This window comes from Diadema antillarum, unplaced genomic scaffold, assembly GCF_040938485.1.
Source record: "Diadema antillarum isolate AM-2024a unplaced genomic scaffold, OU_Dant_1.0 seq00000119_RagTag, whole genome shotgun sequence".
Taxonomy (NCBI): Eukaryota; Metazoa; Echinodermata; class Echinoidea; order Diadematoida; family Diadematidae; genus Diadema; species Diadema antillarum.
In genome coordinates, this window is record NW_027271200.1 from 2,046,904 (window position 1) to 2,063,062 (window position 16,159).

Consider the following 16,159-nt stretch of genomic DNA (forward strand, 5'->3'; position numbering starts at 1 on the left):
TCTCTTTTATTGTATATAAACTATTGAATGAACCGTATTTCACTAATTTTCTTGATCATCGAATATTCAAAATAACGAACCTTCGTATAACGCCAAAAATATTCACCCTATGTCAATCACTTTATATCAAGTTAGGCCCTATACGAAATTTGTGTGTTTCGGAATAACGAACCTCATTTCATTTTTGGACCAACGAACAATTGAAATAACGAACCTTTGGAATAGCGCCACAAAATATTTGGATAAATGAACCCTGTTTTAATTATGTTGGTGTTAACGAATATCTTGGTATGCAGAATTTGTGTGTTTCCGAATAGTGGACCGTTTGGAATAATGAACCTTATTTCATTTTCGGATTAACGAACCTTGGGAATAACGAACATCACCGCTTTTTTAAAATCAAAATTCATCATTTTAAGGTAATCAAATATTTATCTTTAAAGCATCAAACATTTATTACAAGTATAACTAACAAAAGACAATGGAATGCACCATTATCAATTATTTGCCTTTCTCAATTCATTTTTTCATTTCTATTAATAGGCCTATTTTATTTCCATTCAACAAAAGTAATACATATACTCATTGCATTAACCTTGGATGTCGTATACCAGAAACTCCAGTTAAAACTAGAAATAAAAGGGAGGCCGAATACAATTGCAATTTACAGCATTTCGGGTTGATATTTAGGGAATACGTGTGTACAAGACGATTCGAAGCATTAACATGCACACAACAATGGCGCTCAAAACACACATGCTTATAAATTCATCTTCTTAATATGCAATAGGCGTGAAAAAATATTGACCACTTCAAGTTAAAGAGAATCATCATTGCGTGTGTTCATTTAAGAGTGGTATAGTTTCGGTTTCAAAATCAGTGGCATGCATCTCCAACACAGATACTGCGTCGTTTGGTCAGTAAACATGACCCAGCACTCTGCTTTCAACCAGTTGGTTACTGGGACTTCTTCACTCAATCAAAATATGTCTACAAAGTGATATGCTCTTGCAGAAACCATGGACAGCCTTCAGAGACTCGCAGAGTAGGCCTTCTATCTTTCTGAGAGATTGAGGGAAGCAATCCCTATTTAAGACATTAAAGCCAGGCTCTATATTCTCTGGTCTCTATAGTCATTTGAAAGTATCTGGATATCACATTAATTCATTTCATTAAACTTCATTTCTTTCAATCCATTTTCAACATTTTCACATCTAAAGTGATATCATGCTAAATCAATGCAGCTCATTTCTTAAAAGAAAATACTATCACAGAGGCCTACTGTGAATTTACTATATTATTGGTCCATACACGCTGTACAAACAAGAAGCCGCCGCGCCGCCATCTTACCAGGCACACTCCAATTGGAATTTTGACGTTTTTTCATCAGATACGTTTACTAAGATCATGTGATGTCTTGAGTACCATACACAAAATGTATTGACGTTGAGCATGGTAAGATGGCGGCTTTGTAGCTTCAAAGCGATTGTCCTATTAGGTAGGCTTATACATACAATCCTTATAGAAATCAGTGGCTACAGTACAGTCACTGATGACAATCCAGAATTTCATAGGAACCAGGGTGCTCATGAATACATATGGCTTCATCAAAACCCCGAATATTAGGCCTACGTAATAACAGGAATTTGTTTCATTTTAGTTTCAATTCATTCTCTTTATATTTTGAAGAGGGATACATGCGTCTGCAGGTTTTGGTTGAAACTAAAGTGATCAATGGAGTTTGACTTAGCATATGTATTTCTTTCAACGTAGAATATTACAGGAGCAGGTCAGGTTGGGCCCTGTATATGCGGTTCATTATCATGCCTTTTCACACACACACACACACACACACACACATTCAGGCCATATCAAAACAAATTCAATTCAATTCAATTCAATTTCGATTCATTTTCATATTTCGTTCGTATTTATTTTGCTTCTCAAAATCAAATCAAATCAAAATGAATTACATGAATGTGACGATTTTACACAAAAACAACAATTGACAAAGGAGCAATACAAAAGTGCAGTTTATACTACATGCATAGTAAAAATCTTTGTAAAACATTTATTGTTGCATATAATACAGAAAAGGCAGTACATAGGATTCAATAAGGAAGGAGGAAGCAGGAGATGATAATGAAAAATACATTAAATATAACAAAGTATACAGAAAAACATAATGTCTGGATAGTATATGCTATGTGGATAAGAGAATCAATATCCTCTTCACATATTTTCAAAGGCACCACCTTATTTGGGAAATATCAGCCAATGTAAAAAAAAAAATGGGAACAATTTCCTTTCTAAGTGGGTACACACGGCATTTAAAAAATAACAGGAAGGACAACTTCTCACAAGCCCTGTACTCCTTGCATCTAATGTATCATTCTGCACGCGGCGTACTAGTGTAAAACCTGTACCCTGATATATTTTTCGGTGATGTGAGGTATTTTCCTTGTCCAGTTGGTCAGTTAGTTTTCTCTCTCTCTCTCTCTCTCTCTCTGCCGTATGACTGCTGCCAAAATAGGTTCTAAATAATCAGGTTTTTGTCGTGGTAAAAGGAAAATTTTCACATGTCATCAAGTTTGGTTCATGAGAATGAAAATAAAGTTAAAGTTATGCATTTACATTTGAGAGATTCATGTTATTAGCCCCTTACTAAATCATCAAAAATAATTGTATCCAGATATTTTATCGAGAATTTTCTTTTGTTCAGGCAAAATAGAAGACGTCCCGTTTGATATCTATTTACAGCAGAAAATGAAATGATTTAACTCATTTGAAAGAAAATTGTCTTCATTTAGCTTTGTAGTTATCTTTGTAATAATCATGAAAGATATTGAAAATATTTTCACAGAGGAGAACTGTCACTGCCAAAGAGAAAGACAGACAGATAAAACAAGCGCATCAAAGTGAAAGGGCAGTAAAGAATTTATTAAAATACTTTTCTCATTGCAGTATCCTTGACGCAACATAACAAAAACCACAGTGATAAAGGCAAAAGCGGAAAAGCGCAGGTACGATCATATTTGTTTTCAAAACTATAGGTATGTTAACGTGACAGATACAAATATTCTTCAATTATAATATAAGCTGTACAAACATTATAAAACCCTACACTATAACATTAACTCAATCTTAATATGATACATGTATACCCCTTCCTTACAACTCTCGTCTTATTTAACTCCTGTGCAATGAGGTATAGTAAATTTCTAGATGAGGCTGTAAAATGTAAGTATTGTCTACATTCTCTTCTTTGCTCTTCTCTGTACTTTTCCTATTCGGGTACCCTCTTATTCTTGTCCATGATTCTCGGGGTTTTGTGTGTGTGTGTGTTTTTTTTGTGTGTGTTTTTTGGTTTTTTTTTGGGGGGGGGGTCCTTTTGTATTATACCACCTTGTGTTGTCCTTTTCGGTTAAATGACATTCAAAATACTTCGAAGATTTACGTTATTTGTTCTATACGTTTTATTCCTTCAGTTTAAAAAAAAAAATGTTCCAAGCCGTAATGCTTACAGGCCGTTGCCAAAACCAAGCGATTAGCTTATTGACAAATGGTCTCCTCCACCTGTATACTAAAAGATTTGTTGTCATGATAGATATGTATCACTTACATGATCATATACTGAAAACTCCTGTTTATATGCCCATGATTTGCGAATATGTTTGATATTGTCATAATTACCTTTGTTCTGTACCAGTGGAGAAATAAAACTTAGTGATATTACTGAAACTACATTGTATTATATCGGTAACTAACTCATTCGCTTTGCCGAGAAATGTTGTCAAACATGTTTCATTAATAGCAAATTTGATCACTACATGACTGACGTATGAGCAAATACTTTTGAAAAATCCATGTATATATATATATATATATATATATATATATATATATACATATAGACATACATACATACATACATACATACAGATTTATTCAATTATGAAATTTCCTACTGTGTATAACTTTATCTTCTGTTTTAATGATGACCATCTCTGGCATATCCAGAACGTACTTTGACAATAATCACTCGAAGGAATAGGAATAGTTCTATAAGTATAAGCTTCGATGTACATAGCAACGATGACTCTGGAGTATGATAAGTCTCATCTACATAATAACAAGCTTGAAATCAGCACTCACACAGAATTTAGTGTCAGAAGTGTGCCCTCTCTTAAACTACCACACACATGGAGGCGGGAAGACTTCAATAAATCATATTTTCCTCATCTTATACAGCAGTAATTAAAAAAGAAGGTAAAGTTCTTGACGACTTCCAATCATGCATAGTTCCCATGTGTATTCTAGTGCAGAATGTACATTCGCGCGCGCACACACACACACATACACACACTCAATTATATACATATATTATATATTATATAGCTTCCCGCTTTGATAGTTGTATACATCTTCAAGTATCTTCAAGTATACATGTTTTCAGAAATGGATAGTACTGAAAAAGCCCCTATATACTTGCCTACTAAAGTATATACAGATAGTGTAAAAGGAAATGAGATATTTTGAACAAGCAATGTCAAGCTGGCAGCAAAAGTTCCACTTCATAATATTTTCGTCTCGGATGATTTCGACTCATGATTACTAATACCGTGGAGAATACGATTCGTGTGTACTTGTTCTCTGTTCGATACGTAATTTCCAATACATGGTTCAGTCTTGTGGTTGAGCTGCTCCTAGACAAGCAGGAAAGATAATTTGTTCCAAACTCATTGGTTTCTCTCCTAAACAGTTCGGAGAATGCGCATCCATCATATTTTTTTTTCTCTTGTTGTTCAGGAAGGCATGGTAAACTTGCTACTTTTGCGATACATTCTCTAGGACTGCCAAACATTCAAGTTTCCCTCGTAAGTGTGTTGTTGTACCTGGTGAAAGGAGACAAATGCGAACGCATCCAGTTACACAATGCCAATTACGTTACACAATGACTGATGGCCACCTTACAATTCATAAAGGTGAACATTCTTGAGGTGAAAGTTGTACCATAATCAAAATGATATCAAGGCATATATACATTATGAATGATAATGAATGACCACGCAGCAGCAGAAATACACGCTCCAGGAAAAAGAGAAGCTTGTGGAAAAGAGTACTTTTAACATAATTTTGTTTCAAAGGTCAATGTGTTTCAAGAAAAGAGACGTCATAGTCGAGCACACACAGATTGTCAGAATAAAACATGTTGTTGCTAATAAATGGAAGAATGGCCATGATACCCACAGCCCCATAACCTTAAAGACGTTTCAGTTGTAGACTGAGGAATTTCAAACCAATCCCACACTTTGTTCCCTACCATATTTCTTATTCACTGATCTACCAAGTAGTTCTCTACTATCTATCTGAAAATAATACATCTTGACAATTCGTGATTGATGTACATTTGGGTACTAAGATTATTTTTTTTTCAAAAAAAAACCCAACAAAGTTACAAAAGCCTTTGGATGCGATATATACTGGATGTGGATGTATAATAGTTACGGTAAAGTAGCAAATATAATACGAGAGAGGGGGAGCTGTAGTACCTGAGAGGGAGATTAAAAAAGAAAAGAAAAGATGCACCACAAGAGAGAGAAAAACTATACATGTACTAAATATATGTAAACCATTTCAGATTGATAGTGCAGATTTTCGTATTATTGTGTGTATCTCATTGGAAGATTCTTATAAGGACTAAACAAACGATATGTGAGCAATAAATAGGCGCTTTTCATAATATCTACGGTGATGTCTTGCCTACAGTGTAATGTAAAAACAAACAAACAAAAAACAATGCGTGGCAAAAAAAAAAATGCGTGACATCAGGGCACCTTTTCATGAAAGTTGTCAGCCCTGACAAGTTGTCTTGTATCTGATAATTACCATAGCAACAGTCAGTGACCAGAGCGTCTCAGCCAATCAAAACCAAGGATTTTACTGAAAGCGTCGGAGACTGACAACTTGTCAGAGCTGACAACTGTCATGAATCTGTGCCTTGGTGTGCAAAAAAAAAATAAAAAATGACAGCCTACCACAGCAATCTTTGGAGATCGGCCGGGTCGAGCAGGGGGAAGAGGAGGCAGCGTCTCTGTTGCATAAGCATACTCCTTTGGATCAAGTTCCAAGTAATGGCTCCCCTGCAGGATACGTCATCAATATATGCATGTATTATGTATGTATCTATGTATCTATTATGGACAAGTATATGATCGATTCATTTCATTTGGGGGAAAGTGAACGGGTATGAAAAACATTGCAAATTGATTCAACATTAGATATCGTGTTTATGTTAAACATTTTGCTAATTCATATAAAGACAGAACTGCAAAGTCTTAACTTCATTCAAAATGTTGAACGTTTCACATAAAGCGATTGCCTTTTTTCCAGCATGCTGCATCATTTTTGTCGAAATGCGTGATGAGATGTCAAGAATTGATAGCATACCTCCCCGATCTGTGGGGATCGTCTGGCAGGAGGAACAGGCAACTCCGTTGTATAAACAGGTTTCTCGGGTTCAAGCTCCAAGTAATGCCTCTCCTGTAGGCAGTTCGTAATAATAATCATGAAATTATGTATGCTTATAAACAAATGTATATGTAAATATATATCAAATGTATAAGATATATGTCATAAGATTTCTATTTGTCATAAAATATCTTGCATTTTGATTCTTCCAGACAGAAAGCTGAACTACAAATTTAGAAAATACACAGTATGTTTGATTCTATTTTCCTCAATAATCAACGGACTTCTCAAATGATATTTTAACTATCTCTGTTTGCATGGGAACACAGACACAGACACGTACACGCACACACACACACCTATATATATCCTATATATATATATATATATATATATATATATATACATATATATATATAATATATTCATATTTATATCCACGCACATATATATATACATATATATATATAAACATATATATATATATATGTACATATATATATATATATACATACATAAAACGTCATGACGCAACGAATAATATGTCATGCTATCGCTTCAATACAAGTTAACTTTGTGCTTCATATAAAGTATCAGAGTTTTATCATATAACGAAATTTTAATCTCACTTTAATGTGTAAACTCAATAATGATTAGCCTATGCTCATTAAGCGTGTGCGCATACAAGTATACACCCACATGCATGTTCTCCTTATATCTATCCATGCATAATCACATGTGTTCACCCATACAGACAAATGCGTGCAGACAGATAACGTATGTCATGCTTACACGTGTACACACATCAGGGCTAGAAACCAACTTTTTTCTCTTTCTCTCTCTCTCTCTCTCTCTCTCTCTGGTGGCCCGAAAGAGATAGTGGCCAAAATAAGAGTAAGTTTAAAAACTGATTTTTGATTTTAAATGCTATATTGAGTCACCGAAAGATAACCTTTTGGAAGTTAGGTGACCCGACACCAATTTTTGGTGACCCTAGGCCAGCACGCTATTGCCAATGTCGAACCCTGCATACATAGGCCTACATACAAACATGTCTTTGATTTAAAAGAACGACTTGCCTCTGGTCCAGTTGCAACGGCATTTATCACACCTATGTGCCTTGCCTGCTTGTTCGGAAAGACAAGCGGCATGTAAGGCTTGACAGAGATGTCCTCATAGATTCCACCCTAAAATACAAACAGAAGGTAATAATGTGCATGTTATTGGCATCGGACAACCTTTTGATTGAAGACTACTTATTCAAGTTCGGATGATGATTAGATCGTCCCTTTTTCTTTTCAGTTCTGTTCAGTTCAGTTTTATTAATTCTGCATTCAATGTTTGACACACTAGAACAAAATGTAACAAGATATGGGCATATGAAATATATATATATACATATGCGTCGACAAACACATCTTCTGGTATAGTCAAAGGAGAATGTATTGGTGAGAAATAAACAATATTATATTGAAGATACATAGCAGGGTAAACATGATACTCTATGATTAAGAATGATAACTAGAGATACAGGGTTCGATCTCTATAAGCCGAGCTTAACTGAAAGTTGTCCCCAAATAAGGATACAACATGATAGACTACTCTGATTATAATGGACAACTATTTTATCGTGGCGACTGTTACAATGACTCCTGGAGGTGCAAAATACAACATTCTGTTGAACTCGTGTGTATGGGGGAAAAAAATGCACATTGCATTGAAACATCTTTTCAGAAATGTCTTTCTTATGTTTTGTACTAGTTACCAGTTAATGCTTTAAGAAAGCGGCGAAGTCAAAAGATGCTCCTTTTATATCTTGATGCAGGTTCACAGCAAGATATGAAATTAGAATAACACTGGCTTGCGTTTTTAATGTTTTGTCAGATACTTAGAAACCATCCTATGTAATGTTAAGAAACATACAATTCTAACGGCAATTCAAAATTTAGTTGATAAAAATCAGTTTTGAAATGGCTGAGATAACTATATTAAAAAACAAAGTAAAACAAAGCCATACTAATAAAAGTAGGGTCCTTTTATTTTGTTTGTTTTGGATATCTCAGTCTTTTGATTCGCGATTCTGAATTCGTCTTTCAATTATATGCTCTCTCATGTTTCATAAGAGATTAATCATTATCTAAAACAAAATCATCATTAAAAAAACTAACAAACAAACGTTGGAAACATGAAGCATCATCGCAACCAAAACAGCACTATCTCTTTGAGGTTCTTTTCATTTCGAATTAACGAGCCTCATTTCATTTTCGGATTACCATACCTACGGAATAACGACCCATATTTTATTTTCGGATTGAATTAAAGTTCCCTTTTTCATTTTGGGGCTAAAGAACCTCCAGGTAAGGAGAATCTCTGTGTATAGGAATAGCAAACCTTTTGTCATTTTCGGATTAACGAACTTTCGGAATAACGAATATCACTCTGGGAGCCACATCGTATAGTAGACAAGTTGCTGAAGTCTTTTGCTGGAGACCTGGGGTCCATTTCATGAAGTCATTAGATAAATCTTTAAATAAATATCTGAATGGCCAAAGCCGCTTATATTGTATGTAGCTATGCGAGACTTTCAAAGAACATGTAAATGAAATCCATTTAATGAAGTCTCTTATAAGTGTGTCTGATGGGCAAAAAGTCTATCATAAGACTTTCATGACACCGACCCCATACAAATCAGCGAGGTATCAATTAATCTTTGTCAAAGGCCCTCTCGCTGCAGTAATTGCAAAAGAAGCGCACAGGTCACCACGAGAGACAAGAGTCATACACCATGAAGCGAGAGCCAGGCCAAATGAGAATTTTGTAAATTGCGATTTTTTTGCTACCAGCATTGGGTAGCGAAAATTCAGAGCCAATCAGCATAGCTCTAATTGTTGATCACACCGACGACCGACAGGTACACCTAGTTCCATTGGACCAAGTAAATAAACAGAATTTTTCAGTGCAGAAATTCTCGGTTTAATAAATGATCATCATATTGTTCGGATCTATAAAGAGACCCTCGTGCTGGGGAACCCGCTCTGCTTCGGCTTGCGGGTTTGCTTTGCGCGCTATTGTCATCAGCTACATCAACATCAGCGAATAGGTCTTGGAAAAAGGCTAGCCAAGGTAGGCCTACTAACACCTCTGGACAAGTTTTGTCCCACTCTGTTCCTATTTGACCGAGGTGTTCGGGCTGTCATCCGGAGGTTCAAGAGTATAGATAAAGGCAGGCCCATTAAGGCCGAAGAGACTATTGGTTTACGAGATCATGACTATTATTATGTTATCATTATTTGATCATGTACTACTACTACTACTACTACTACTACTACTAGTACTACTACTATATACTACTACTACTACTACTACTACTAATAATAATAATAATAATAATAATAATAATACTGTCCTATTGTTATCATCTCGTTTATATTGTTATAATCACCAATGGAAAGATGTGGCTCTTTACCTCTTTATTATCGGCTACACTACGGTCTGTGTACCTCGCCTTGCCCTCCTGTAAAGCTATATCGTCTGTTTTAGAGTTGGTTTGGTCACTGTCTGGCTTCCTCATTTTCCTCCTTACCATAAACACCGTGATGCCTATGATCACTATCAAGAGCACTACTACTCCGGCAACTGCTCCGATGATTTGACCACTGCTGTTGTTGGAGGTAGAGGCAGCTGAAGGTAAGAAAAAACACACAACAAAAACAAAAACAACAAACAAAAACAAAATACAAAAAACGTAAGTAAGACACCTGTAAGCGTTAACATTCACAGTCGTTATGAAATTCGGTTTAGTTTAAAGTAGGGCATGTAGTTTGCTTTTCGAGTAGTCATCAATGTATTTAGACTCTGGGGCAATATCGCGAAATAGGTCCGCACTCCATTCACCGCCATTCATTTCGTCATAGCCGGTGACTGCTTTCAACCTCCATAGACTTTGCACATAGTGAAGACGCACACGCAGAACAAGAGGGGTTCGATATCACGATTTAGCCGACTGTGGCATAACTTAATATGGAATTATGTGCCTCATCATGAGAGGGTGAAACCATAACACTCACGTTCAGAAAGCGTGCTTTCTAGTCCCACAATCCCAGGACTCCTCTCACTCCCACTGATCGTGGCCACGGTCATCTGGTAAAGAGTCCCCGGCCTGAGGTCTCGGACAGCGCCACCAGGGTTGAGGAGGTCTCCGTTAAAGACGGCTCGTCCCTCATCGGGATCTACGGAAATGACGTAGCCACTGCAATCTCCTTCTGCCGGAGACCAGGTCAGTCTGAACCACCTTTCGGAAGGTGTGATCGCTAGACCGGACGGGTTTGCGGGGACTTCGCGGATATGAAACGGAGATCGAAACCAGTTTCCTCATCACTTGGATTTTTGTGAAATATCGACTTTTTAGTTACTACAGCAACCCCTTTACGGAAAAGATGACTATGATGTGGAGAAGATAAAAATTTAATGGTGTGCGTTTTTATTGCTGTTGTAGTTTCTTTTTTATTCAAGAGTATTCTTCACTTTAATTTTACCTTCACATGCACCTCTCTCAAGTTCACAAGTAATTTGAATTTCTTTCACGGTTGTTGCGCTTTCAAGCTCTGTTGCCTTTTGTGTCAACTTCTGCGACCCCATCAAATATGATAAGAATACAGTGGAAAAATCATTCATATGAACCCTTATACTTTCGAATCTTGAATATGTTTTTTTTTTTTCAAATCTGTGTTCTTGAAAAAAGTTATAAAAACGGTAAGTGAAACGTAATCAAATTAAATGAAGTGAAAACTATAGTTGGTCTCTTCTCACCCAAGAATACATTCGGGAAAACAGAATTTTGTCAATGATGTAACCAAAATCACTTAATTTGAATTGACTGACTCTATGAGACCAATAGGTTGAAATGCACATATTTACGGTCTAGATATCAGTGGTAAAATGGTAAGGCAGAGCTATACAAATTCGTTTTTGTTTTTTTACTTGTTTGTTTGTTTGTTTGTTTGTTTGTTTGTTTGTTTGTTTGTTTAAACTATAACATTATATACAAAGCTGCGTTTTCGTCATAAAACCAACCGGTTGTCTGCTGAATGCTATTTCCTTCGCTTGTTCTCGGCGTATCGCCCGCGGTGTTCACTCCGCTTCTCGCCACGACCGTGAAGACATAGCTACGACCTGGAATGAGCCCGGCCACGGCAGCCTCGTATTGGATCCTCCCGAGAACGTGGTCGATCGTGATCGCGCCGGTGCCGTCGGGGTCATGGGTCAGTTGGAATTCGTCGTAGGAGCATCCGAGACACTCTTTTAACGTCCACTGTAAGGTGACAGAGGTAGTGTGGTAGTCCGTAACCGTCACATCCGCAACAGACTCGGGAACTGCAATATCAACATACAAGAGAGAAGTGGCCATGTAACTGTTGAATGGTGCAACAAATTGATATATCTCGGATAATAACACCTGTTTCGCATTCATCGATATTTATGTCTATCACAGAGTGCCAATCACTTTCACGGGTAATCGTGATCTTATCTGCAGAAGGAAGATTCCTTGTACAAACAGCAGATCAAACTTTCCAGCTTCTTCCTCATCTTCTTCGCCTTCTTCTTCTGCTGCTTCTTCGTTGGCAGCCAACCTCTTCGGTAATTGTTGTATTCTCAACTTTACAGATCAGTAACCTGTATAAGGCCTATAATTAGCGCGCATGAAAGCCATAGATTATGCTTATTGTATTTGATGAAACAGAGATTAGACTAGATCTATCAAAAGTCAAATGAAATCAAAACGCTTGAAAAGAAAATTACGCCTAATTGCAAGACAATTGACTACTCTTCATACAATGTAACAAATGGGGATGTTCGGATTGGATAGAAACTTGTTAGTCCCTTTCCACTCACCTAGGCTACAATCTCAGACTTCATGACATTGTCAACTTAAAAAAAAAAAAAACACTGTGAAGGAAAGCGCCGAAACACCCTATAGGGGATAAAACGGGAGGACCAAGCGAACTAGCCGAATCTGGCTCAGCATAATCATAGACCCTATTGAATAAAAACCTCCGAGTACACGAGTCACCTGCCGTTAGCTGGATAACTGAAGAGGCGTTAACGCGCTTCTCAACAAGACTCTGTACAGTCATAGAGTACCGCACTCCGGGGTGGGGAAGGCTCACACAGGAGGCTTGGTAAGATTCCGTGTTCCGGACATTGACCGCAATGGACGTCGGGCTTGCGTCTCCGTCACTGCAGTAGACAAGGTACGTGTCGACGAAATCCGCTTTCGTGGTCCACGTCGCGCTAACCGAGGTGGTTGTCGAAGCACCCGCCACCAGTTCAACGCCACGACGCACTGACGAATGAATAGCATCGAAAGTCGACAGAAAGAAAAATAAACAGAAGTAGAATTTATTGGAAAATTAAAAGACGTATAGTGAAACGTAGTAACGAATGGTATTAGTTTTAGGAGTAGAAGTGGCAGCAGTAATAAAAGTAGTAGTAGTAGTAAGAGCAGCAGCAGCAGTAGGAGTTGTAGCAGTATATAGTTTTAGTAGTAATAGCAGATGGCAGAAGCAGAAGCTAACATGCGGACAGTTCTGATCCTTATTTGACTTGATTTCATTTTTCCAGGGTAGGTCCTTTCGTGCAAATAATGACCTACTGCTCTTCCAGCAGATTCTGCAAAATAATCAAAATTCTTTCATTGTATTGTTTATACATGTAGGCCCCTAGTACCCGTTCGTGTATCAGTACCATGAGTTCTCACCCTGGGAATTAATGTTATAATTGATACTTTTATTTACTGTAAAACTGATGGAGCATGCTCTGTGCATACGCACTCCCGATGTATAGGCCAACTCACGGCATCGTGCAATTCATTTCATTCGGGCTTTGCACATCGGTACAACATAACTGCATTTAGAAATATTTATTATCTGTCGTATATGTACACTCATGCCTCGTGCATATTAGATATCGCATATTGTAGACCAAAAAAAAAAATGTAAATATAGTATGAATTGTAGAAATATATATATATATATATATATATATATATATATATATATATATTTGGCGAACTAACACGTTCGATTGCAACCATTTATCTATTAAACATACCAGCTAGAATTTGAACAGATCTTGGTGAGCTTCGTTTGTTTTTGCTGATGGAAACGACAGTCAATGTGTACTCCTCTCCTGGTGTTGGCAAATAGATGCAGGACGCTGTCATGATTTCACCCCGTTGATCACTGGTGACGTCAATGATACTTGGTGATGCAGCGCCATCAGAGCACGTGATCTCGAAGGTATCCACGACACTGTTGGGCACCGCCCACGATGCGGATATCGTTGACGTGGTGGCAGCAGGATTTTCAAGATCGACGGAATCAGGCACTGCGGTGATGATGGAATTTCTTTTTGCTTATCACATGAAAGACTCAGTAAATATTTCCTACATCTTTCTATATTACTCTTTCCCTCTTGTACATTGCCAAAAAAGACCGTCTTTGGTTTTTGGTTTTAATCCGAATACTATTTCGTTCTTATCACTCGATTGTTGTCAATACGTGTTCTCACTGAAATTGGTATTTCGAACAGGAAATTAGCAACATGAATTTAGTTAGCTTAGAACGATAAAAGGGGCTACGAGCTGATAAACAATACATAATCTCACATATCGAGACAGTCAGTAACTCGATTCTAAAAATTTCTACTACAGTAAAATTGAGAAAAGCGAGCTATCATATGACTTTTAATAGAGGTTATGATATCTTAAACTGTAAAGCGCCACGAACCATTAGTGAAATTGGCACTACTGATTTTTTTAATACTATTATTACTATCATAATTACAATCATTATCGTCATCATTACTGTTATCATTACCATATTGACCATCTACAATTTATATCTTAAATATGATATTTTGATGTAAATGCTGATCTTGAGACTGTTCTTTTTGACATAATAGACATGATACCATAATGTCGAGCAGCTTTGTATGCAATGTACCACAAAAATTGTGCAACAGATTCGGATAACCTTTATTTGTAAAGGGGAGGAATATGCATTGTCTGGAGTGGAATGCCCATGATACTACATCAATATACCAAATAAACCAATAAACCAAATCAAATCAAATCAAATCAAATCAAATCAAATCAAATCAAATCAAATCAAATCAATCATGAAACTTGGAACGTGCACACTTAATACTTTTCCAGGTGGGCTCCAAAGATAAATCCTTAACGACGTCATTCATGAGGAGTTTTCGTTGTTTTTGTTTGTTTGTTTGTTTGTTTATTTAACTTTCATATCATGAGATCTTAACAGAGCTCAAGTTACAAATTTCTTGCCATTGATTCAAGTGATTCAATTGATTCTGTAACATTGTTTGTCGCTCATCCTTCGCCAACTGACGTAAACTTACATGCCACTATCGTCAGGTAGGCATCGTTGGTTTGATCGTCGGTAATGCTGACAACCGTCATGTTATATTCAGCGCCGGCCGTCGGTAGGCGGGTGCAAGATGCACGGTAATTAGTCCAAAATAAGTCTGCATAGATTCCCGAAGGCGACGGAGTGCCCCCTGGACTGCAGGTTATTACAAAGCGATCAACCACGCCAAGAGGGGCGTTCCAAGAAGCAGTTACAGACGTAGTTGTGGAAGAATCTTCTGTCATCATCACCTTATTAGGTCCTTTGCGGAGAAAAATACAGAATAGCTATAGAAAGGAGCAGCTAGATGTAGATAGATACAAATTTGATGTTATGAAGTGCCCCAATAGGATTAAAAGCAGCGACATCCTTGCTGACAGCATTTTTGTACAAAGGTGCAAATTCAAATTTTGCTTAATTGAAGTTTGAAGTAAAAGTTTACTCAGTTGTCAGAATCATTTTAACAAGTAGAAGAGAAATAGACAAATAGGACAACAGCCGTCTGATTAACACGGTTGAATGTGATGAGATTTTTAAATCATGAAAATCTTCCTCGGAATAGCGATTATTCATAACGATCGCACAGTCGAGATTCAGGTCATCACCTCAAATTTCTCTATTGGTTTGCTCATATCGTGTCAAATTAAAGGACAAGTTCACCTTCATAAACATGAGGATTGAGAAAATGCAACAATATTAGTAGAACACATCAGTGAAAGTTTGAGGAAAATTGGACAATCGATGCAGAAGTTATGAATTTTTTAAATTTTTGTGTTGGAACCGCTGGATGAGGAGACTACTACAGCTTGTGAGTCATATGCGTACAACAGTATAAAGAAAATGTAAAAGAAAATGTAAAAGAAAATTCAACATATTTTCACTTTTTTCGCATAATAAAAGAGCACTTGACTTGCCTCTTTCTAAAGGCATGGGGAATAATATTACCCATAACATTTGTCGGTAACGAGTCAGGGGAATGTGTACTTTTTTCAACAGATGGAATTTTGTGAAATTCTCTTTATATTTTCCTTATAGTGTTGTACGCATGTGACATCTAAGTTATTCATACACTGCAGTAGTCTTCTCATCCAGCGGGTACTGCACAAAAACTTCAAAAATTCATAACTTTTGAACGGATTGTCTGATTTTCCTCAAACTTTCAATGATGTGTTCTACTAATATTGCTACATTCTCTCAATCCTTATGTTTATGAAGGTGAACTTGTTCTTTAACGTCACCACCCCCCACTGACTCATTTC

General features: G+C 37.0%; 2 protein-coding genes across 2 annotated transcripts in view; both read right to left on the reverse strand.

Annotated features, from left to right (window-relative positions):
- The window catches only part of LOC139727139 (receptor-type tyrosine-protein phosphatase beta-like), a 59,532-nt gene extending 46,927 nt beyond the window's left edge, over positions 1–12,605 (reverse strand). Inside the window, exons 1-6 of the mRNA XM_071638119.1 lie at positions 12,542–12,605; positions 11,545–11,844; positions 10,539–10,805; positions 9,938–10,152; positions 7,551–7,658; positions 6,039–6,143 (exon numbers count right to left, since the gene is read on the reverse strand). Coding sequence (XP_071494220.1) covers positions 6,039–6,143; positions 7,551–7,658; positions 9,938–10,152; positions 10,539–10,805; positions 11,545–11,844; positions 12,542–12,605 — 1,059 coding nt within the window. The remainder of the gene's footprint in view (positions 1–6,038; positions 6,144–7,550; positions 7,659–9,937; positions 10,153–10,538; positions 10,806–11,544; positions 11,845–12,541) is intronic.
- A 319-nt stretch (positions 12,606–12,924) lies between these two features.
- LOC139727141 (receptor-type tyrosine-protein phosphatase beta-like) overlaps positions 12,925–16,159 on the reverse strand; it is a 28,106-nt gene continuing 24,871 nt past the window's right edge. Inside the window, exons 12-14 of the mRNA XM_071638120.1 lie at positions 14,893–15,162; positions 13,637–13,857; positions 12,925–13,041 (exon numbers count right to left, since the gene is read on the reverse strand). Coding sequence (XP_071494221.1) covers positions 12,925–13,041; positions 13,637–13,857; positions 14,893–15,162 — 608 coding nt within the window. The remainder of the gene's footprint in view (positions 13,042–13,636; positions 13,858–14,892; positions 15,163–16,159) is intronic.